The sequence below is a fragment of the Cavia porcellus genome, unplaced genomic scaffold, assembly GCF_034190915.1.
Source record: "Cavia porcellus strain 051 isolate PalLab524CR breed Dunkin Hartley unplaced genomic scaffold, mCavPor4.1 scaffold_22, whole genome shotgun sequence".
Lineage (NCBI taxonomy): Eukaryota > Metazoa > Chordata > Mammalia > Rodentia > Caviidae > Cavia > Cavia porcellus.
The window spans coordinates 20,868,183-20,891,993 of record NW_026947505.1 but is presented as its reverse complement, the minus strand read 5'-3'; the positions used below and the strand labels follow the sequence as shown (position 1 = coordinate 20,891,993).

At 41.2% G+C, this 23,811-nt stretch overlaps 1 protein-coding gene across 3 annotated transcripts in view; it reads left to right on the top strand.

The window, feature by feature from the left end:
* Rmnd1 (required for meiotic nuclear division 1 homolog) overlaps window positions 1–23,811 on the top strand; it is a 47,551-nt gene that overhangs the window by 9,424 nt on the left and 14,316 nt on the right. For 2 of the 3 annotated variants that reach the window (XM_003468512.5, XM_063232910.1), the window contains exons 2-7: window positions 5,090–5,610; window positions 13,814–13,922; window positions 16,821–16,896; window positions 19,846–19,885; window positions 22,350–22,450; window positions 23,659–23,765. In XM_003468512.5, coding sequence (XP_003468560.1) covers window positions 5,104–5,610; window positions 13,814–13,922; window positions 16,821–16,896; window positions 19,846–19,885; window positions 22,350–22,450; window positions 23,659–23,765 — 940 coding nt within the window. In that variant the 5' untranslated portion in view covers window positions 5,090–5,103. Of the gene's footprint in view, window positions 1–250; window positions 770–5,089; window positions 5,611–13,813; window positions 13,923–16,820; window positions 16,897–19,845; window positions 19,886–22,349; window positions 22,451–23,658; window positions 23,766–23,811 lie in introns of those variants that run through there. The other variant, XM_063232911.1, reaches the window with a different exon arrangement.

The following is a 23,811-nucleotide window of genomic DNA, read 5'->3' as shown; positions in this document are numbered from 1 at the left end:
TTTTGTTTGTTTTACTCCCAGCTGTATTAGCAATAAGCATGCGGTAAGGACTCAGTTTGTAATTGTTGTATGAATGAAAGAGAAAACCCAGGGTGTCCAAGGATGGTAAATGCAATGGAGAAATAGAAAGTAGAGGGAGAGAGAGAGGGTGCTGGCTGTGCATTAAATGGAGCGGTTGGGGAAGGCTTCACTAGGTGAAGCAGACTTTTAAAAGGAGGGAACCTTACAGATCCCTGGGAGAAGAACACAAGGACCAGATCAAGAGGTGAAGGTTATTAGAATTAGTAAGGGAGAGAACTGTAGAGGGTAGAGAATGTAACATTATGAATCCCATTTTAAGAAGACCAGGGCACTTCCTGCCGGATTGGGTATGGGGAATGAAAAGAAGAATCAAGGCACATGCCAGATTTTTTTGACTTTAGAGAAATATATGGATATAATTGCTGTTGTAAAGGAGAAAGACTACGGAAAGAATAGTTTTCTGGGAAGATTTCAGCACTCAGTGTTGAACATGTTATGTGTCTAGTGCTTCCCAGAGGGATACATATTTCCTGTTTATCAGTGTTTAGAGAGTTTATAAAACTAAAGATTGTCAAGAGGCTGATTGGGAAGAAATGGGGCCCAGAGACTGAGTCCTGGTGAAACCAGACAGAAGGTACAGCCAGTGAGAAATGAGGACAGCAGCCGTGTGGCATCGTCGGAGCCCAGTGAAGAGGACGCTTCAAGGAGGCCGGGGTGATGGGCTGCGCCAGATGCCCCTGGTAGTCAGGTAAAACGTTGACTGAGAAATGGGCAGAGAATTTAGAAATACAGAGGTCATAGATGATCTAGTTTGGGTAAAGTATAGAGATAAAAGCCCAAATGGAGTGAATTTGAAAGCAAGTAGGGAAAAAGAATTGGAGATAGTAAATGAAACTCCTTTGGAAAGGATCTCTGAGATGAGAGACTGTTTAAGGTGAGAAATAGTCTAGCATAAATGTAGGCTAATAGGGATGTTCTGAGAGAGGGGGAGAAAATGGCATGGATGAGAGGGAAGCCAGGTAGAAAGGAGTCAGAGTCAGCTTACAGATGGAGGGCTTGATGCTGTCATAGCAGGGGGAAAGGTAAAGTGTATGGGCCCAAAATAGAAGACAGACAGGTTATCACATTTCTCATAGAGAATTTATACTTGTACATTATGTGACTTCTTCCCCAACCCCCTGCCCTCCCTTCAATCCCTCCTCCTCTCCCCATTTACAAAAGCTTTGTTCCATTTTTTTCTCTTGTTCTTTTCTTTTTTTACTTTTCCCTTCTGTCCTTTCTCCCTCCCCTCTCCCCTCCTCCCCTTCCTACTTGAACATTTTATTGCTATTTCACAATATCTAGTATACATTTTGATCCTTATTTGCTGTCTCTCACACCAGAGAAACAATGCAATATTCACACGTGTCCAGTTCATTTCACTTAAGAGCATGATCTCAACATATATCCATTTGCCTAGAAGTGTCTCAAGTTTATCTTTCTTTACAATGGAGTAGTACTCCGTTATATAAAAGAGCCACATCTTCTTTATCCATTCACCAGGCTATAGGCCCTTGAGCTGTTTCAAAGATTTAGCTATTAAAAACTGTGCTGCCATAAACGTGGGTGTGCATATATCACTGCTTTTAATTCTTTCAGGAAAATACCAAGAAGGAGAATAGCTGGGTGAAATGTTTTAGTTTTTTTTGTTTGTTTGTTTTTTTATTGGTACCGGGGATCGAACTCACGACTGCCTGCTTGCAAGGCAGGTGCTTATGCTGCTGAGCTAAATCCCCAGCCCCCAATGTTTTAGTTTTTTTAAGGGATCTCCACACTGACTTCCCCAGTGGTTGGATGGTTGGTTGTTTGTCCTGTAGCTTTTACATTTCTGTGATAGGGCTTCATGTAGCTTCCATGCTAAAGCAGCCATTAGATTTCTTTTTCTTTTTCTTTTGGCTTGGTTTTCTTTCTTTTCTTTTCCTTTTTTAAATTTGCCCCCCATCCTTTGTTTTGACTCTTAAGAATTTTATGTTGAAAGGAGATTGAAGCCATAGAACTCATATTGACACTCAGCTATTTGACAAAAACCTTTCATTGTCTGAAGACAAAACTGAAAAAGCCAAAATTATCATTGCTTCCTACAACCTGTCAGAAACACGGGGCTGAATCTGCAAGGATGTCAACTTCAATAGCACGGGAACACACACACACAGTACCTAGGAGACAAGTGTGCAAAGTAGTCATCCTCCAGGCCCAGCCCTTAGGTATAAAAACTCCGATGCTCCTCCAGTGATACCCAATGAGTTGAGGCACAGTGGAGAGAAGGAAGAACCCCATGTCCCCCTAGGCGCAGACCCAGGACTGTGGCACCCAGCATCCCAGTGTCCAAGGAAGGCCCTGGCATTGCCACGCAGTGAGCACAAGGGCTCAGCCGCCACCCTTCTGTGCCCTGAGCTTTAAAACCTGGCAACATCTCACAGGCTGAACATGGGACTCTTCAGCTACATCAGGTAGAACCCAACTGGTTCGGCTAGGTACAGTGGTACACACTTACAATCCCATCGTTTGGGAGGTTGAGGCAGGAGGATCACAAGTCCTAGGCTAGTCTGGTCTACATAGCAAAGCCCTGCCTCAAAAGCCAAAGCCAAACAAAAACTCTCTGGTCATCCGACAAAGAATAGCGCAATTACAGATGAACAAGAACTAAACGCAGAGTACCAGCTTTTCACTTGAGAGCAGCAGGTTCTGCTGGGTAAACATTGCTGTGGCTCAGCCTTGCCCTTTGAAGGGGAGTGTTCCAGCATGGTGTAAACTTTGGGATGGAAAAGCCTGGACTCTAGTAACATCTCTGCAGGTAGCTGACTGTGAGTTATTGTCCTCTTTAAAACTCAGTCTCCACATCAGTAAATGCCTCTCTGGGTTAATGTGAGGTGAAACAGAGACAGTGCTAGAAGATAGTGTCTTAGTCTCTGTCAGTTCCTTGATCACATCTTTACCAAAGATGCCACATACGTCTAACTGTGTGAACCTCAACTCTGAAAGCCTGGCTGCCCTCCTCCTGCGGAAGACTTTGTAGGATCACTTACTGGATCTGTGCAGGCTCTGGCCGCAGGCTGCTTTCCTGTCCTTACCTCCTGTATCTCCTCCCACCCTGGAAGTTGCATCTGTTAGGTAAACAGTACGGTGTACCTAGGCTGTTTGACTTGCTGATTGACCCCTCTGCCCTTTCAAGACCCAGTCCAAAAGTCACCTGAGTGTCACAACCACTCCTCACCTCAGATGCTCCTTCTCAGGACCCCACAGCACTTGTTCATCATATCATTTTTTTCCTTAGCTGGACTGCTATTTCTGAAGTTGCTGATTTATACTTGTATCGCTAGCACCTAAGGTGATTTTTGAAAAGAAGTGATCACCTATTATAGGTTGACTTTTCCCTCTCCTTTTGGGGGTGCAGTGGATCCAACCCAAGGCCTGCACACTAGACAAGCATTCTTCAACTGAGCCACATCCCTTGGCCTAAGTTTAGTTTTGAACGAAGGCATATTTTAGAGTATAAATAAGGAGGAAATCATGTATGCAGTCCATTTCCTTTGAGCTGTGTGTGTTATTGACTGCCTGACCGGTCCCTCCCCCATGCCCAGCTCCAAGCTGAAAAAGTAGCATAAATCTTTCTGCAGCCTTTATGACTCATCAGGCAGAACAGGATGAGCTCCTGTGTGTCTGTCTCCCTGCTGCCCCCAGGGGCAGGGTCTGTTCAGGGAATTAAGGAACAGTTGAAAACCTGCCCCTTCCAGGACAGCTCAGAAGTATAAGGAAATGGTCACTTTCCAGGACTCATCCCTGGCCTCACTTAGTTATTACCTCATTATTGAGGATGAATAAAACTGAGTAAGGGAATTTGTAAGCATAATAATTTGTATGTTAATGCAAGGAAGGAAGAGACCCTATCCCTTTTTCCTCTCTGAAGGTCCTTGTAATGTCAGTAGCCTTATAATCTTGGAATCTTCTAGAAAAAAAGCCAATTACTGACTAATTGAAAAATGGAAAGCAAAATGGCAGAAAGCTTTTATATGTATATATGCAGATAAACATACACTGTTTTTAATTGTTTTGACAGCACCAAAGATCACATCCAGGACCTTGCACATACTAGGCAAGCATTCTACCACTGAGCCCCAGCCCTACAATTATGTTTTTCACTTTTTTCCCCTTGTGTTGGGCACCGGATATTTACCTATAATGTTACATAGAGTAGTTCACTTTTTTTTAATTTTAAAGAGAAAAAAACCAGAAAAATCAAGAAGCAAACAAACCAGAAAAACAACAATAAAAAAACAATAATTATATCAGTTTTTAAAACAAGATGATAGAAGTTTAACAATGGTTGTTATATTGCATACTGTTATCTTCAAAATAGTTGCTCAGATTACCAGATACAGGAACAAAACGAAACAGTAAAATGAAATAAAACATTGGATTTCAAAAACAAGACAGGAGGAAATTCCCCGCAGTTGCCACAGTACACACTGCCATCCTCCAAGTAGATGCCCAGACCTCCAGCCCCAGGCCCGCAGAGTCAGTCAAACAATACAAGCATCAGGCTATTCCTTGCACCTCAGCTGCTGTCAGTCACCCCACCCTGAGTCCCTCTCAGTCAGCCAGCTGCTTACCCGGAGGGAGGGGCTCTCTTCTTTTTCCCAGCCCCTGTACCAGCTGGCTCACAGGAAGGTGTGGTTTTCACCCTCTTCTTTAATTAGAATTTAGAGGTCTCTGTTTCATATTTTTTGTTTGGGTTGGTTGGTTGGTTGGTTGGTTAGTTTATTTCTTTGTTTTGAGACAGGGTCTCACTATGTAGTTCAGGCCAACCTTGAACGCACTATGTAGCCCAGGCTGGCCCTCAGATTTAGGGTGATCCTCCTGCCTCAGTCTCCTGAGTGTCAGGATTACACGGCTATGACACCACACCCAACCTATTTTAAACAGTTTTTAACAGAAATATGCCTCTTTCCTGGGGAAATATCTTATGTGCGTATCTTTTATGAAATATTTTTTAAATAACTTGAATTTTGAAGTTCTTTTTTTCTTTCAGCTTGGGATGTGATAATGTCAGCCAGACTTCTCAGAGCTCTCACCGGATCTCACAGTGTATTATCAAAAGCACATCCATGCCAAAGATTGGTTCATCTGACTTTAAAACCACTAAAGGAGTTTGGAAATCCAACATGCAACAGCACCCTGATGATCCACCAAAACCTGGAGTCACACTTTCCTGTTACAGCAGCTGATGGCTTGAGCAAGCCTCGGGTCCTGGAAATGAACTGGAAAATTTCAGATGCAAGCAGACTGTCTCCATTAACGACTGCACACTGCCAGGATGACAAAGGGCACCTTCTAACCATGAAATCACTTGGTACTCATAGGAAAGTGACCCACAAACCATCTCTTTTGGGTTCCCAGTGGTTTATAAAAATATTAAAGAGACATTGCTCATCTGTATCAACTGAAACATTTGTTCCAAAACAAGACTTTCCCCAGTTCAAAAGACCCCTGAAAGCATCGAGGACCAGGCAGCCCTCCAGGACCAACCTTCCAGTTCTGACTGTGAACGAGGTAGGTGGTGTGCCTGTAACGCTGTGTTCGCCTGTCATAATGTATGCTGCTGCCAGTGCTTCAGAACTGGCGGCCAACCTGGAATTCTTTTCACATAACATGTCTAGGAAACTCAAAATACTGATTTTTAAGAATTAACGATACATATAAACCATAGGTAAAATGGTTTATAAAAGGATTATTTATAAGTCTAAGCTAAGAATGAAACTGTAGACATGATTTTTTCTTTAAAAAAAATCAAACCAGAAATTCTTCATCGGATTTTTAAAATTTGTGCTGGGCATATCGTGCACCCCTGTACTCCCAGCACTCCAGGAGGCACAGGGGAATTGCATGTTTGATGCAAGCCTGGATAGCGTAAGTACTTAGCAAGACCCTGTCTCAAAATTTTTGAAAGGGCTGGGAACATGATTTAGTGAGAAGGCCCCAGGTTCAATCCTCAGTGCCAAAAAAAATTTTTTTAAATGTAATCCATCAGGCAAGCAAGCGTTTGTTAATCAGTGATTACTGAGCATTGGGTGTCGAAATGAGGTGGTAAGGCAGAATCAAAAAGCACCTAGAAGGTTTTGCTTTTTTACTCTCGGAAAGGTTCGACATTTTGTGTCCTTCCCCACCTCCAATGTAAAGAGATTTTTGCGATAATTTCAACTGCAGTTTGCATTTTCCCTTTAAGTGACAGTTTAAGGACAGAGTCAGCCCATTTGTTAATCTTCACATCTTGTGCAATACTTAGACGTATACCTTGTACTTAATAAATGTTTATTAAATTGGAAAGGACCAAAAAGAGCCAAAGAGAGCTTTAATGTCAGTCACCATTGACGTTAAAAATAGCAGTGTAGACCCAAGCATGGTGGCCCATGCCTGTAGTACCCTGTATGCAGGAGGCTGGCAGAAGAAGATCATTTGAGCCCAGAAATTGAAGGCAAACCGGGCAACAATGTAGTACCACCCTGGCAGGAGGGATAGTTAAAACTCGATTTAGCCTTTGGAATTTACCACAAAACAGGTTGGAATGTCTGTCTTCAACCCTTAGTTCTAGGAGGTACACACTGAACATATTTAATTTGGGCTTTTTTTTTTTTAACCCCAGCTGGCATCTTTCAAAACACGTACATTCCTTCCTGACTAACCCTCAGACCATCAAGGCAGGCTTAGCAAGTGATTTTTATGTTGGGTCCTAGTCTGGCTCCACTTTCTGTGTGGTTTCCAAGACCGGAACATAAAGGCTGCCGTGTCTGGAGAAGCCACTCTCACGCCCGCCTTACTCGGAATCCCCTCACATGGCAGAGATGACACCAAAGGCAAACACCTGAGTTCCTGGCGGATCCAAACAGATGACGTATTTTTCTCACACTGCTGCTAGCAGCACAGTATTATCAGGTTACTTGTGAAGCAGCTGATGCAGAAATCAGCTTTTTGGAGTTACCAGTTGTAAACTCTCAGAAGACTTTATTTTGGGAAGCTGTCCATTGATTTGGATGTTTTCCAAATTCCAATGTTTATTTTTCTTTAGGACTTTTGTTTTCCTGCTTTTAGGAACATCTTTAGATGTTCCAGGAAAAGATTTGAGAAACATCTTCAAAATTCATCATAGTTTCAAATAAAATAATGAAAGTATTTAAAGTGAAAACAAGAGAAAGCATTTGCCATGAATAGAAATAACTGTTGTCAAGTACAGAGTGCGAATAAATCTAATTGAGCCTTCAGTTCTGTAAAGCCCAATAATTAAAAGAAAAGAGGGAATTCTGAGTTGGGCACTTCTTGTCTGAGTGAGGCTGGAGTTAGGATGGAGGCACACAAGTGTCTTAAGAGAAGTGACTTTCTGTAGCCCTGAAATTTAAAAGTCATTTATTTTGTAGGTGTTTAAGAGGACACGTAATAGTTTAGCTGGCGCTTTGCAGTATGTTCTATCTCTAAATGCACAAGAAAATAATAGGAAATCTTATGTCTCTAAGTTGACTGAGGTAATATAAATGTGGGCTTTTGACTACTTTGGGAAAGAAAGCAGTCTTGTGGTATGGCTAAGTAGTGCAGAAGACTGGCTTTGGATTTTTGAGACAAGATCTCACTGTGTAGTTCAGGCTGGCCTTGAACTTGCAGTGATTCCTCCTGCCTCAGCCTTCTAAGGGCTGGAATTACAGGCATGCATCACCATGTTTGGCTTGAGGAATGACTCTGCCCTATTTTGAGAGCCACCTCATTTTCCTATGGGAGTAATGGAACTGGTGACTCCTTTGTTCCGAGGTAACCCTTCCCACTGTTCTTGCCTGAGACAAGGGTCCCTCTCTGCATGGTTTCAGGAAGCACATGCACCTTCCCGGTCCCACACTTGCTCCAGAGCAGGCATTTGAAGTTGGCCACGTGAGGTTTCAGCCACCTTCTGTATTAGCATTAAATCTCTGCCTTGTCTTGATTGTACATCTGAACGTGCTGAGATCCTCAGCCCACATCCCTTTGATGTCTGACTTAGAACAGCGGAGGCTGTACTTTGTGAACACACCCTGCAGTGCTGTGGTCTGTGCATGGAGCCTGGCCTGAGAGAATGATGGACGGGTAGAGGATCAAGTTTTAAAAAACAGATGCCAAGGGGTATAGCTCAGTGGCTCAGCACCTGCCAGAGAGAGTAAGGTCAGGAGTTTTCCCCACTGATACCAAAAAAAAAAGATGCCATGCCAGTCATGGTAGAGAGCACCAGCAAGCAATCCCAGTGTTCTGAGGCAAGAGGATCACCATGAATTCAAGGCCAGCCTGGGTGACATGGTGAGTTCAGGGCCAGCCTGAACTATAAAGCAAGACCCTGTCTCAAAAAAAAAAAAAAAAGAAAGAAAGAAAGAAAAAGAAAAAACAAGCCAAATGTGTTGGCGTACACCTATAATCCATCAATCTAGGAGGCTAAACTAAGAGAATCACAAGTTTGACCCCAGCCTGGCAACTTAGTAACTAAGTTAAAACATAAAAAATAAATTAAAAGGCTAGGGATATGACTCAGTTCAAAGGCCCTGAGTTTACTCCTCAGTACCTAAAAAAATAAGAAAAGAAATAGAATAGAATAGAACAAGGATGCATTGCCCAGGATAAATGCTGGTGGTTTGTGAAGCTTGTGTCAATTACTGGTGTGTGCTTATCTACATGTGTGTACAGTGTATAAGATGATTTCTCATCATAGGTTGTGGTCAAAACAGCTTATCAGCTAAAGCATTTTGTTTAAGGTGAAATGAATCTTTTTATAGCTTTCATCTACATTTAGTACATAAGAGGAAAAATGCCTTTTTGCTTTTATAAGTGCAGCCTGCTGTCATCACTCACATTACTTCTGACACCAAAATATGAGGTTCTCCCCCATCCACTTTCCAGACACCAGCAGTTTCACAAACCACCCCCCCTTTTCAGATACCAGCCTCAAGTCCCAGATTAGCACCTCTACCTTGGACCACGTGGCTATAAATTAGGGCTTCCTGAGGCGGTGTCCTTGGATTTGAGTTTGCTGGAATGACTGCTTGTTAGGAAGGATGTCGTGAAGGACACATGAACAGCTGCTGAAGGAGTGCGCAGGATGCTTTGACATAGCCTCTGTCCTTGGAGACGTGGGCTGTGCGCCTTCCTTGGCCTGTGAATGGCTCCGCCAGCCCTGAAGTGCTGTGCATCTCCTGATGTAGGTGTTCTCTGCAGGTTTCATCACATAGGTGGGGTCGCTCACCAACTCCAGCTCTGAGTACTGTCCCTGGGTTTGAGTTCCAAGCTTCTAATCAGTGTTTGGTGTTTCTGGCTATCAGCCCCCATCCTGAAGCCATTCCACAGCCTACCAGGATTCATTTCCTGTCACTAGAAAAACTCCAGGGAACGGAAAGAGCTCTGTGCCAGCAACTAGAGGCAGACACAGATATTGCAACAAAAGATGCTCCTATCATTTTGTGTCACTTAGGAAATCAAGGGCTTAAAGAGCTCAGTGCCAGAAGCCAAGGACAAAGCATATATATAAATGTAATGTATCCTGGTATTGCAGTAAAACAGAAGCAACATGGCATCCTATTTTTTTTTAACTTTTTGGTGTCGGGGATCAAACAACCTCGAGCTTGCCAGGCAGGCTCTTGTGCCACTGAACTAAACCCCCAGCCCTCATCATACACTATTTTTTCAGTAGTAGTACATGAATAAAAATAATTTTTTCAGACCATGTGATTCTATTAAGACAAGAATCATATGTTGATTTGTAGCCCCATCTGCTGGAATATGTCTTCTGTAGCCAGAGAAAGAAACCACATATTGAAATACAGTCTTAAAAAAAAAAAACACTTTAAAATAGAAAGGCCACCAGGCAAGGGGTACATGCCTGTTATCCCAGGGAGGCTGAGGCAGAAGGATTGCTGCAAGTTCTAGGCCAGTCTAGGCTACATAGTTCAAAGCCTCCCTGAACTACATAGCGAGACCTTATCTCAATAAATAAATAAGGCCTAAATTTGGGACCTACATCCAGTAACTCTTTAAGAATAAGTTGTTGATTCCCCCATCTTAAAACCTGAAATATGCTTTCTACATAGTATGTGTAACTAGAGCTTAATAAATAAGGTTTCACTATTTAAAAAACCAGAAAAAGACACATGGGAAACTGAAACCTTTTCAAAGTAACAGATTCTTTAGTAGATACAGATACTAAACTCCATAGTTGTTTCCCTGTACCAAGTGGGCTTATATAAAAACTTGAAATTTCAGAAGGAACAAGACCTAAATAAGATTTTAACACTTGTGATGCATTGATTAACAGAAGCAGCCCACAATTGTAAATAGAATATCGTGGCAAGCAGGTTACAGGAGAAAACTTTGGACTGCTCTAAGCAGATGACACTGAGAAGAGTTTCTTTTGAAAACTCAGGACAGACTTAAGAGTGGCTCAGTGAAACACATGAGGTTCAATCTCTTTACAGCCCAGAGTGTATTTCCATCAGGTGTGTACTTCCAACCCTCTAGGAGGCTGCAGCAGCAGGAGGATCACAAATTCAAGCCCAGCCTTAGCAAATTAGCGATTTAGCAAGACCCTACCCCGAAATTGAAAACAGTCCTTTCAAAAGCCTGAGTGATTCAGAATCTCTACATTCAATGCCTAGTACCACAAAAAAGAAGAGGTTACTAAATGAGTTACCGTGTCCAATCCTTGGACACTCCGGACCTCTTCCCTAGTGCCTAAGAGCCAGATCTCCCACTTGTCCAAAGGTGGCAGTGTGGATTCAGTGTGACATTTCTGAGTTGACTGTTGATAGCTCACCTTTCTGAACTTCTGTGTTGGTTTGCAACCCCGGAGTCCAGAGACGCCTATGCTGAGCTCAGTGCAATTCCAGGTCAATCCTCTATGAAGCTGATTGTTCACCTTCCTGTTTCCTGTCATCTTCTCTTTGTGCCTCTGCTCATCCCACTTGCATCTGAAGTGAGTGTATCAGCTCGCGCAGTCACATCATCCTGCCACCCCCCAAATATTCTTAACTCTGCCCAGCAAACTTCAATAAAGAGAGTGTCCCGTGTCACTGATGGAAGCCTGCCTGCTGTGCCCTTGCCTGATGCATCCTGACAGGATTCCTGTCCTTTGGCCAGCTTAGCCTCTGCTCCTGTCCAGGGAGATCTTCATAACTCCAGGTCTGAGCTCAGCACATCCTAGATTCCTGTCCTCTAGCAACTACCGCCCCCTGCCTCTGGATCATAGGCGTGTGTCTCTCAGGCCTCTCACATGCGAGCCTCTTCAAATGGCAGATGCTAACCCTCTCTGCCCAAAATCCCCACTACAGTTTGTCTGACTTGTTTCTAATCGAAACAAGTGCTCTCTGTACTTCTAAGTGGGTATTTTATTGATTTCGTATGTTTCCATTTATGCGCCTCCTCAGCCCCTTGGCAGCATTTTTTTTTTTTTTTTTTTTTTTTTTTTTTTTTTTTGAGAAAGGTCTTGGATTGTAGTTTAGGCTGGCCTTCAACTTTTAGCAATTCTCCTGCCTCAGCCTTTCAAATGCTGAGATTACAAGATTTGTGCCACTACTCCCAGCTCTTTGTTCTTCTAATTACGTTTATTATACCTTTTAGGTATACATAATGATCACATCATCATGGAGAATTTGTACTTGTACATGATATAACTTGATTCTTTTTTTTCCCATTCCCCTACCCTCCCTTCAACCCCTCTTCCTCTCCTTATTTACAAAATTTTTGTTCCCATTTTTTCCTTTTCTCATTTTTTCCCTTTTCCTTTCATCCTTTCCACCTCTCAACTCCAAGTTTCCCTTCCCATTTCCTTCCTAATTCACCACATCTATTATACATTCCATCTATATTTATATTTTTGATTTCTCACAACAGAAACAATGCAGTATTTACACAACTGTGTCCCATTTATTTCACTTAAGACTATGGTCTCAAAATGCATTCATTTACCTAGAAATGCCTCAGATTTACCCTCTTTATAGAAGAGCAGTACTCCAGTGTATTAAGAAAACTACATCGTTATCCGTTCATCAGTTGATGGGCATTTGGGCTGTTTCCAAGATTTAGCTATTACAACCTGTGCCACTATAAACATGGTTGTGTATATATCATTGTGGTATGATGCTTTTAATTCTTTCAAGAAGTGGAACAGCTTGTGGACTAGACCCTCTAATGTTAATTTTTTGAGGAATCTCCATACTAATTTCCACAGTGGTTGTACCAGTCTATACTCCCACCAACAATGGAGAAGGCGGGGCTGGAGGTTTAGCTCAGCGGCATAGGCGCCCGCCTTGCAAGCAGGCAGTCGTGAGTTCGATCCCCAGTACTGATAAAAAGGAAAAAGAAAAAAGAAAAAAAAAAAACAATGGAGAAGGGTTCCTTTCTGCCCACACCGCCAGCAGCATTTTGTTATTGGTTGATCTCTTGATAAGAGCCATTCTTTTTGCACTCCTGGCTTTTGGAATTTTTTTTTTATTATTGTTATTAAATCTCACTGCGTTGGCAATCCTTCTTACCAACCTCCTGAATACTGGCATTACAAACACACACCACCACACCCAGCTTCTCTGCTGCTTTTAAAGTCATTTGTTAAAATCTGTACCAGAGCAAGGAAAGGCGAAGCAGGGTTAGTCCTTTTTTGACTAAAAGCAAAAATTAGATAACAGGAAGGAATTTCCAGACCACTTGCTGCTCCAGAATTCCATTCTGGGAATGTATACAGAGTGAGAAAAAATCTGGGGGCTGAGATCTGTAAAGCCAAAGAGCAAATGTTGATTTAGTGATTCATGAACTTCTTTTGACCAATTGTTGAACAATCCTGAGCAGTTTATATTTATCAGCTTGTTTAAGCTTTAAAACAAGTCTATAAAGTAGGAATTAGTGCTCTTCTGATACTCTAAATTTTTCACATTTTTTGTGTCTGAACTTTAGCTCTTGGGGCAGTAGCTTTCAGATTTATTTTGACCACATCTTTTATAAGAAATGTATTTGACATTTTATGTACATCATGATCCAAAGTGCATATGTAAACACGTATGTGTGAGAAAAAACATAACATTTGCTCTTGCTATGAGTAATACACTGTATGTTGCCATTTTATTTGTTTAATTTTTCTTTTTAAAAAGATGGTTTAGGCCAGTAAAATTGATATCAAAACGCATGGGTTGTAAAGCACAGTTGGAAAACTGTGTTGCTCACCCCATGTGGTCCTGCAGACACAACCTGACACACAGAGACTCGGCACCAAGCACCCATCAAACAGGGTGCATTCTCAATATCTGTAGACCTTGTTTACTCTAAACTAAGTACAGACACTGTCATTCATTTGAGAACTTTAAGGAATCTCTGCCTGTGCAAGACTGATAACAAATTATCAGATGACCTCAGCTAGGAATGTTACAGTGAGCCTTGTGGAGATTCAGGATAGAGATTCAGGGTTGCAGATGAGTCACTTCATCCAGGCCTCCTGGCGGCCTCTGTTCAGTCCGCACAGCTTAGGCACTCCTGGTGGGTGTGCCCTCCCTCAGGATAGGCCAGTCCAGCTCTGGCTAGATAGAGCTGAAATCTGTCTCCCTGTACCTTCCCCGTCCTCATCCTTATCACATCCCTTGTAGAAATTCCAAGGTATCTGAAGATAACTTGTGGGCTGGCTTTGCTGTATGGGGTCCCCTAAAGGGGCACAGGCGGCACCACAGGTGTTTGAGCCTCTTGGTGACCCTTGTTGTGCCCATTCCTGAAACAGAATCTGATGCACTGCACAGCATTCGCCACGGCAGATGAGTACCATTTGGGAAATCTTTCTCAGGACCTGACCTCCTGCGGATATATGGAAGTAACAAGCTTGCCAACAGGTACTTCTCCGTGACCCCTACACCAAGTGTATTGCAGTGTATTAGAAAATAGTGTTGCTGCAATGTTGTCCTAAGTATGCATTTATTTGCATCTCCTTTTTCTGCTGATTGTATCCTGAGGTGTCAAATGTATACAAATGATTTATACAGAATGTTAATGTATGTATATAGAATTTAGTTCTCAAGCCAGGTGCAGCGGTGTGCATGCCTGTAATCCCAGCAATCAGGAGACTGAGGCAGGGGCTTGCTGTGAGTTTGAGGTCAGCCTGAATCATATAGTGAAACCCTGCCTCAAAAAAGACCAAAACAAAATTTCATTATCAGATTAAAATTAATGTAGTTTAATCTTTAAAGAATCGCTAAGGTTGGATACGGTGGTGCACACCTGTAATCCCAGCACTCAGGAGGCTGAGGCAGGATTGCCATGAGTTTGAGGCCAGCCTTGGGCTACAAAGTGAATTCAAGGCTGGCCCTATCTACACACTTGAGACCTGTCTCAAAAAACAAAACAAAATAAAAGAATCACTATTACTTGGGAACATCAAGGATCGTGAGCCCTAGTCAGTTTTCTCAAGGCAAGGTTTATTTTGACTCACGGTTGGAAGGGTTTAGTCCAAAATCCCTTTGGGGCCTGTGGCAAGGCAGCAGTCATGTGAGAGCACAGAGCAGAATTAGGAAGCAGAGAGGAAGAGGAGGAGCCCGTACTTCTCCAGTGACATTGCCTCCCCCTGGGCCCTACCTCCATGGTCCTACTACCTCCCAGCAACGCCATGGGCTGGGGATCAAATCTTTTTATTAACAGATGGGCCTTTGGAGCACACTTAACCCAGACTGTAGCTCCAAAACTTACCTTTCTGTCACATTAAAAAGTTGTTTTAGTGTCATGCAACCATGAAATTGACAGATACAAGGATCCTCTTAAAAGAAATTTATAAGCCTAGAACTTTAACTGAATTATTTAAAAGATGAACATAATGAATGTAAGAAAAGAAAATTCAACTTAACTGGATTTTAGGCTAACATTAGGAAAGGATTCTTGAGAAATCAGGCTACTTTACATTAATAAATGACCTGTAATATTCAGTGAAAGAAAATTTTACCGTGAATCTCACGATAGCTAAACATCCAAAAAACTTATCAGTTTACCTTAGAGTAGTAAAAATAGCAAGATGTAAACCTCCCTGCTAGAGAAAATTCTCTATAAAGACTCATTGACCCCACAAGCAGTCGAGGTGTCCTTGTGCTTTTTTGGCCTTGATGATCTGAACAGTCTGTGCCACTTGACAGCTGTTAGGAAAACAGCTGTTTCCAGAGCCCCCAAATCAGTATTGTTTGGGGTACCACATGGGCATTGCAGGCTGACAGGAATGTGGCTCCGGGCACTGCGGAGTTCAGGGCTCATTGCCCGGAGTCATTTTGATTTTGTTTTCAGTTCAGGGGATCATATTCAGCGCTTTGTACCCCACTTGTCTTTTCCATTACATTTTTGTTGCTTTTGGCCAGATAAACAAACTCTCCTGTGTAGGATATAGTATTTAGGCAAGTCAGGTACCTGATAAGGTAGTTTAGGACTTGGTCTCTAGCTCTCCAGCCGCCAGTCTCCATCTGAGGCTTTGAGGTCCCTGATGTTACATTAAGAACAGCAAGGCAGGGCAGCATACCTGTAACCCCAGGTACTCACAAGGCTGAGAAAGGAGAATTAAGGCCCAAGGCCAGCCTGGGAGACTTAGCAAGATCTCATCTCAGTATGAAAAATAAAAACAGATGAGAATGAGCTCAGTGGTCGCGCACACTGAGTTGAATCCCCAGTACTGTGAAAAAAGAAATTGTACTTTTTACAAGTTGATAATTATATGTTAATTGATACATTAATATCTTTATAATTTATATCATAGAACATGTATATAATAAATGTTACTATACTAATGTTAAACAGTTGTTTATTAATATATATTGGTGTACACTTGATAATATTTAGAGTTAAAATTTTAAAATATTGAGGTTGGGGATTTAGCTCAGCGCCATAAGCGCCTGCCTTGCAAGCACATGGTCGTGAGTTTGATCCCTGGTACTGACAAAAAAATTTATGTTTTGAAACGATAGAACATATTTTTTCTCTTACTTATTTTTATTTATTTATATGTTTGTTCTTTGTGAGACAGGGTTTCACCATGTAGTTCAGGCTGGCCTTGAGCTCACTGTGTAGCCCACACTGGCCTCAAACTCACAGCATTCCTTCTGCTTCAGCCTCCTGAGTCCTGGGAATACAGACAGGCCTGCACTGCAATGCCTGGCTGACAGCTCTGTTTCTGTATATTTTCTTTTGTTCTCAACTTTATGCAGTACTATTTAATTCAATAGAAAGAGCAGTTTGGGTATATTAAAATTATATTATTAGTGAAGTTGTTTACAATGAAAAAGCACAAATTTATGTCAGTTTTATAGGAAGTTGTTTAATTCCAAAACCTTAGTTGTGTTGAACCTAACAGTGACATTTATTAACTAGACTAGTGCCTACTGAATCATTTTGATTCAGTAGGCACTAGTCTAGTTAATATACATAATAGTGTCATATAGTCATAATGGTGTTATATAGTACTCATAATATTGTCACAACAGACCTGTGAGGAATGTCATTTGTTATTTTTTTATTTTCTCTGTCTCTCTCTCTCTCTCTCTCTCTCTCTCTCTCTCTGTCTGTCTCTCTCTCTCTCTCATTCTCTTTCTCTCTCTTTGTACCCTAGTATACTAGAAAATTGGGGATTATATTATAAAGTGTTTTGTGGTATATAAAGTAACCATAAATATTTTGTGCAAATGTTTATAGATGATTCTTAGAATCTTATGTCATCTTGTGACATAGCTTTTAGCTTTTTATTGATTTATTTTAAATCATAGATGCAGCAAATACTTTGGTGATGGGTGTGCAAACTTCTGCAAAAGAAGGTGATCCTGGAACAATATTCTTCTTCAGGTGAGATGGGAAACAAAACCAGTTTGGAGGAGGGTTTGTCACCAGGTCACTATGCCTCTTGGTGTAAGAGCACCTTCCAGTCTGTGTGGTCAGAGTATTCATAGTCTGAGTTACATGTTCATCTAATTCTTAGAGGTTTAGGGGTTGTGTGATAAATTCTGTAACCAAATTTTTAAGATATTTTTAAAGTTAACACAGTAGTTTTCCCTTGGTTTATCTCCACTGGTAAATATAGACTCATGGACTGAGCTTCCTACTCTCTGGGCCCCTCTGGGCACCTGGCACGGGCCCACCTCCTTTCTTGCTCTTCTTCCTTCCCTTGTGTAGATTTCAGCTAGAGTTCCAGCCCACCCTGCCCCCTGGAGATTGGGTACTGGAACCCTGGCTCACTCAGTTCAGACTGTTTATTTGAAGATCGTGGCAATACCAACCACAGCAGAGTAGCTGCCTGGGAGTGACAGTGGTAACAGGCACCGTGGGAGACAATCTCCTGCTGTCCTCACCACACTCAGGGAACCTCTGCTGTTTCCATGTTGCATCCGTGGCTGTGGGACTAATGCTTCTACGTGACAGAACAGAAACACATGGACCATCCATGGGAATCCGGACTTAAAGCCCAGCACAGTGACAGATGCCTGCAGTTCTGTATGGGAGCTAAGGCAGGGCTTCACTTGAGTTCAGGACCAACCTCACAACATAATGCCTTAGTTCTTATAACTGATGTAAACTGAAAGCTCTGTCTGTGTTACTGTGGATGCCCACCTTCTCTTTGGTCCTAACTTTAAATAAAATCAAGTTTGTGACACTTAACCCAGTTAGAATACTGCCCTCTGCCTCAAGTGAGTAGGTAGGTTTTTTGTTTTTTTTTTTTAAATTAAGACTTGAACTCACAACCTCGTGCTTGCCAGGCAGGCACTTATGCCACTGAGCTAAATCTCCAGCAGTAGTCAGGATTTTTGAGGACTTTAGCTGTCTAATAGAAATATGATATAAGCTTCTTATATGATGATAGTCATCACATTCTTAAAAATAAAAAAGATGAAGCCAGCCTTGAATTATATGAATAATAATATCATGCAGCCTGAAGTTGAATTCAGTGTGTTTTATCTAACCCAAAATTTCATCAATTCAGCATATAATCAATAGTGAGCCTTTTCATTCTCCCGTGCATCCTAGTTTTGAAATCCACTTTGAATTGCACACATGCAGCACATCTGTATTGGCCTGGCAGTTCTGAGCACCACTGTGCCCAGCATGGCACTAAGTGGGGGGGGGTGCAAGATTCATGGGCTCGCTTTCGCCTCAGAGTGATTGAAATGAGTACCTTCAAAGCCACATCCTGAGGCCCTCTCCTGACCTGTCACTCTAGTGCACTTAATGGGTTCCTCCAGCCTGCCCCCCCCCTCCTTCCACCAGTTTTTTTGACGCAGTTGTCACAGGGTCATTCTTCAGTAGGCAGCTGCGATCAGGATTAGAATTCTGTGGACTCCAACCAAGGCTACCTTAGCACAGTGTTCCTGCTCCCCCACCGCTGTGCTAAGGCTCGAACTCAGAACCCTCATACTGAACTACAACCAAAGGCTCCCAACCCTCTCTTTGAGACAAGATTTTACTAAATTGCTGATTTATACAGGTTGGCCCCAAACTTGCAGTCAAGTCTGCCTTGGCCTCCCAGGGACTGGGATTCACAGATATGTACCACCACACCCATCTCCCTGTGTCTTTAACCTGAGTGCTCACAAGGTTAGCACATCTGTAGCCTTGCAAGTAGCAGCTGTTGGTTCTGAGACACTGCCCTGCCCCTTTCTTCTTCTCCTCAGGCCTGCACAAATCCTTCTGCTTCATTCTCTCATTTCCTCACCTGACTGGCTCGGCCACTCCTTCAGGAGCTGTGAGGCTCTGCTGGGCCTCCCACTCCCCTCCTGCGCTTGGCAGATACTTCGTGTGCAGTCACTCTGTCTTGTAAATAATTAGTGGTCTGGGTGTCTGTCTTTCCACATTGGAGCTCTTGGAGGGTAGAAACCAGCTCATACTCCTCTTATCCCTAATGCTGAAGTAAACACAGACCCACATACCTACTAAGCACTTCAAGAAATGTAGAAAAAATGATACAGGCATACAGGCTTGGAATCCTGTTTACCCTTCCCTCCTCTAGCAAAATAACCCAGGACACAACTCCCCGTAATTTATTACCTAAAACAGCTCAACGTGTCAAACTTCAGAGATGAAGATAAATCAAACCAAGTTGATTTATAGTATTTAGATTTTAAATTCTGTCAAAGTCAGGATTGATTCAGACGGCTTCCCATGGCTTAATTATAGCTGTTCTAAGCACTCTGCAGAAGGAAGCTTTATACTGTAGGGGCTGTTTGCTTTATTCTATAACAGTTAAAAACATGATCCTGCGCTGTGAGTTTGAGACCATCCTGAACTACATAGTAAGACCCTGTCTCAAAAAAAGACAAAAAACAAACAAACAAACAAACAAAACAGATCCTTTATTCTTTCCCATAGCACAGTCTGTCTGATACCTAACATGGGATTCTCAAAACTTTTCCTAATTATTGGTTAATGATGTAGCTCATTGGTAAAACACTACCTAGTAGCCTGTCTAAGGCCCTGGGTTTAATCCTCAGCACCAACCACACAAAAAATTTCCCTCATTTTTGATTTTCATGCATCAGAATTCAACCAGACATAGATGCACGCAGATAACATGAAGTTATATAGTGTCACAGTAATAGCTACCTACTCTGTAATTCCTTTGAGAAGCCATGGAGTTCTGAGAAATCAGGTTTTAGCAAGAATCAAACAGTGGCTCTTATTTTAGAGGTCCATCAAATTACCTGATGAGTCAATGGATCATATTTATTCTAGATGTTATCTAAACGTAACTGTATATGTGACCCTAAAGAATGCATTCATTTGACTCTTACTCTTTTAAATCAGGGAAGGAGCTACTGTGTTTTGGAATGTGAAAGACAAAACTGTAAGTATAAATAAAGTGTAAAAGTAATAAAATGTGGTTTTCTAAGATAAATTGTTAACTAGCACTCTAGTTGAGATATTGGAAGATAAGTTAATGTTTTCTGCTATGCATTATGTTATAGTCTATCAGTTTCATCTTCTAAAATGTTTTTTTGGCTTTTTAAAACTTGTTCTGTGTTTTCAACGTTCTAGATGCACACTGATTTGTAAAGAACCCAAACCATCCTGACAACACTGCAGAAACAAAGAGTTATGTTTGCATATTATAATGTACAGAATGAATAACATTTATACAGTCTATCGGAAGCTTATTCTAGATCAAATTTTCTAGAACATACCACTTACAGAAAATATTCTTTAATATCCAAATCAGGATTTGTAATACACCCATTTTAGAGGTAGTTTGGTAATTACATCAAAGCTTTATATTTAACCCAGCAGTTTTACACTTAGAAAGCTGTCCCAGTAGCAGAAAGCTGTCCCAGTAGCTGAGTATGGTGGTGCACACCTGTAATCCCAGAATTTGGGAGGCTGAGGCAGGAGGATTGCCATGAGTTCAAGGCCAGCCTGGGCTACATAGTTAAGGTCCTGTCTCAAAAACAAGAGTTATCCAAAGGACCTACAGTTATCCATGGTAAATTATTTACAGAAATGTTCATCAAAGCAATTTTTACACTAAGAAACATTAGAAATCACTAAAATACACAGTGATGTAAAGTTTATTAAATATATTCACAGAGTAAAATACACCATAGTTCTTAAAAATCATGTGGAAAATATTCCTGGGAAGTTACTTATGGATGTGATGCAGATTATAAAATAGAAGATTATAAAATAGAAGAACTTTAATATCAGAGCTGGTTAAAAAGTGTGCATCATACAATTCCAGTTTTACTCAAAAGAAATCCATATGCATACAGTAAGGAATTATGGGGAAAAGGAAATACAAATGACCAGTACATATAAGAAGATGCACATTGTCTATCTAAAGTTGCGAAGATGTGAAAGGCTAAAAATGCCCTGTGGGGTTTATGGTTTTGTTCTGTTTTGTAGTGCTGGGGATTGAACCCAGGCCCTTCACACTGAGCTACATCTCTAGCTTTTTTTTTTTTTTTGAGACAGGGTGTTGAACTCACAGCAACCCTGCCTCAGCCTCCCAAGTGCTAGAATTACAGGTGTGTACCACCACACTGGACTACCAGCCCTTTTGTTACTTTTTTTTTTTTTTTGAGACACTGAGTCACTTAAGTTTCCCAGGCTGGCTCAAGTTTGTAATCCTCCTTCCTCACCCACTTAATGTGCTAGAATTACAGGCTTGTACCAACATACTCTTTTTATCCTACAGTTTCTATGATTGCTGTCATAAATGTCTGAGTGTTAAGATTAGAAAAATTATTTTGGAGAGCAGTTTGGCAATATATGTCAAAATTATAAGCATGCACGTCTTTTCTATTCTTTTGTTATTCTTCAATGCAGGGGCTCAAACCCAAGGCCTCGTGCAAGCTAGATGAGCACTGTACCTTTGAGCTATACCCCCATCCCACCTACCTTTAAGTTAACAGCTCCTAAAAAAATATGCTCACAAGACCTGAAGATACATGCATGAAGATGATGCATTGAGCAGATATCATTCATTGGGGTGGACATTTAACATGGCTAGGTAAATGCAGCTGCTTCACTAGGAATAGCTCTGAAAATGTTCATATGTGTAGCGTGATCCTACCTCATAAAAAGCAAGTACACACAGGTACTCCTAGAGCAGAGTAGAAGGTACGTGCCAAGTTTGGTCACTATTATCTCTGAGCATTAGGATTTCAGGTAAGCAGAGAAAAAGTCATTTTTGTATAGTTTTATGTTATTTAGGGCTTTATAAGTATTTGCCTCTACATTTTTTTAGAGATTTAATGAACACAAACCATGTTACTACTAATTTTCTTTGGGTTATTTTCTTATGCTCATCTGTGTTTTCCACATGCAAAAACAAATGGACGTGTCGTCCTAATTAGTTTGGTTGATTGTTAGTTATTTTGTTTTTTTAAGACAGGCTCTCTCTGGGGCTGGGGATTTAGCTCAGCGGCATAAGCGCCTGCCTTGCAAGCAGGCAGTTGTGAGTTCGATCCCTGGTACCGATAAAAACGAAAAAAGACAAAAAAAAAAAAAAAAAAAAGACAGGGTCTCTCTATGAAGTTCAGGTTGGACTTGAGCTCACTTTGTAGCCCAGGCTAGTCTCAAAACTTGCAACTATCCTCCTGCCTCAGCCTCTTGAGTGCTGGAATTACAGGCATGTGCCACCATGCCTGGCTCTGATTAGTTTAATATTATCATGAGTTTGCCTTTTCCTGAAAACTAAGCAACAGAAAATACACCATTAAATGTAATGAAAAATGTTATATGCATCAGCTCTATAATGTGCTTGTACTGAGGAGGTTGGTCTTAATTTCAGATGACTGTTCCTTTTTTTTCAGATGAAGCATGTGATGCAGATTCTAGAGAAACATGAAATTCAGCCATATGAAATTGCATTGGTGCATTGGGAAAACGAAGAGCTTAACTACATGAAAATAGAGTAAGTGACTTTTTATCAGATTATGAAAAGGATACTTGGAAAAAACTAGGTAAAGCAGTAGAAGAAATAAACTGCTTATGAATATGGGGACTAATTTTAAGAAAAAAGTTATTGCTACAAATAAAAAGGCTGTGAGCTAGGCATGTTGGCGCATACCTGTAATCCCCGCACTCGGGAAGCTGAGGCAGGAGGATCATTGCAAGTTCAAGCCAGGCTACAAAGTGAGTGCAAGGCCAGCCTGAACTGCATAGCAAGACTAAATGAATAAATAATAAGAGGGCTGTGACATACAATAAACATTAGAGGAAACAGGTAGCTTTTAACCTTTCAGGGTAGCCACAAAATAGATAGTATAGCCCCAAAATTGAAAGTTTACATTTTCTTTTTTTATTTGTTTGGAGGCTTTGGGTTTTTTTGCTTTTTTTTTTTTTTTTTTTACTTTTTCTGAGACAGGGTCTCACTATAGTGTAGGCTGGCCTTGAACTCACTTCTGTAACCTTGAACTAACAGTGATCCTCCTGCTTCAACCTCTCATCTGCTGGGATTACAGACATGTGCCACCATTGCCAGCTCCTTGTGCTTTCTTGTTTCTCATATTTGTTCTGTGAAATTCTAACATTGAACCATTCTTCTATTGGATACTTAGTTGCTTTTCTAATTTTTTTTCATTAAACGATTCACCATAAAAAGCTTTCTGTACATAAATTTTGTTTTGTTTTGTTTTTGTTTTTTGAGACAGTATCATGCTATGCAGTTCAGGCTGACCTTGAACTCACTGTATCCAAGGCTGGCTTTGAACTTGCAGCGATCCTCCTTCCTCAGCCTCCTGAATGCTGATGTTACAGGCATGCATCACCTTCTTGCACAAATTGTTCTCTACGTCTTTAACTTCTATGGGATAAATTTCTAGAAATTGAATTAGTTCTATCAAAGAGTATGAGAAAATTTATACAACTCTTGATATAGTCAAAATGACCTCTGGAAAGATTATCAGGCTTATTTTTCCAAAAGAGAAATTTAAAGTACTTTTACAAATGTCAGGCATCCTGGTACACACCTGCAATCCCAGCTGTCTGGGGGGCTGAGGCCAGAGGATCGCACTGAATTCAAGGCCAGTATGGGCTACGTGGCAAATAAATAAATAAATAAATTTAAATTTTAAAAAAGGATTTTAGAGATTTAGAGCATTTTTTTTTTTTTTTTCACAGAGGACAGTCTAAACTTCACAGAGGGGAAATCAAGTTAAATTCAGAACTGGAGTTAGATGATGCCATTCTAGAGAAATTTGCTTTCTCCAATGCTCTTTGCCTTTCTGGTAAGTTATTTCTACTTTCTGGAGAAGGTATTAGTTTTCATCTTAC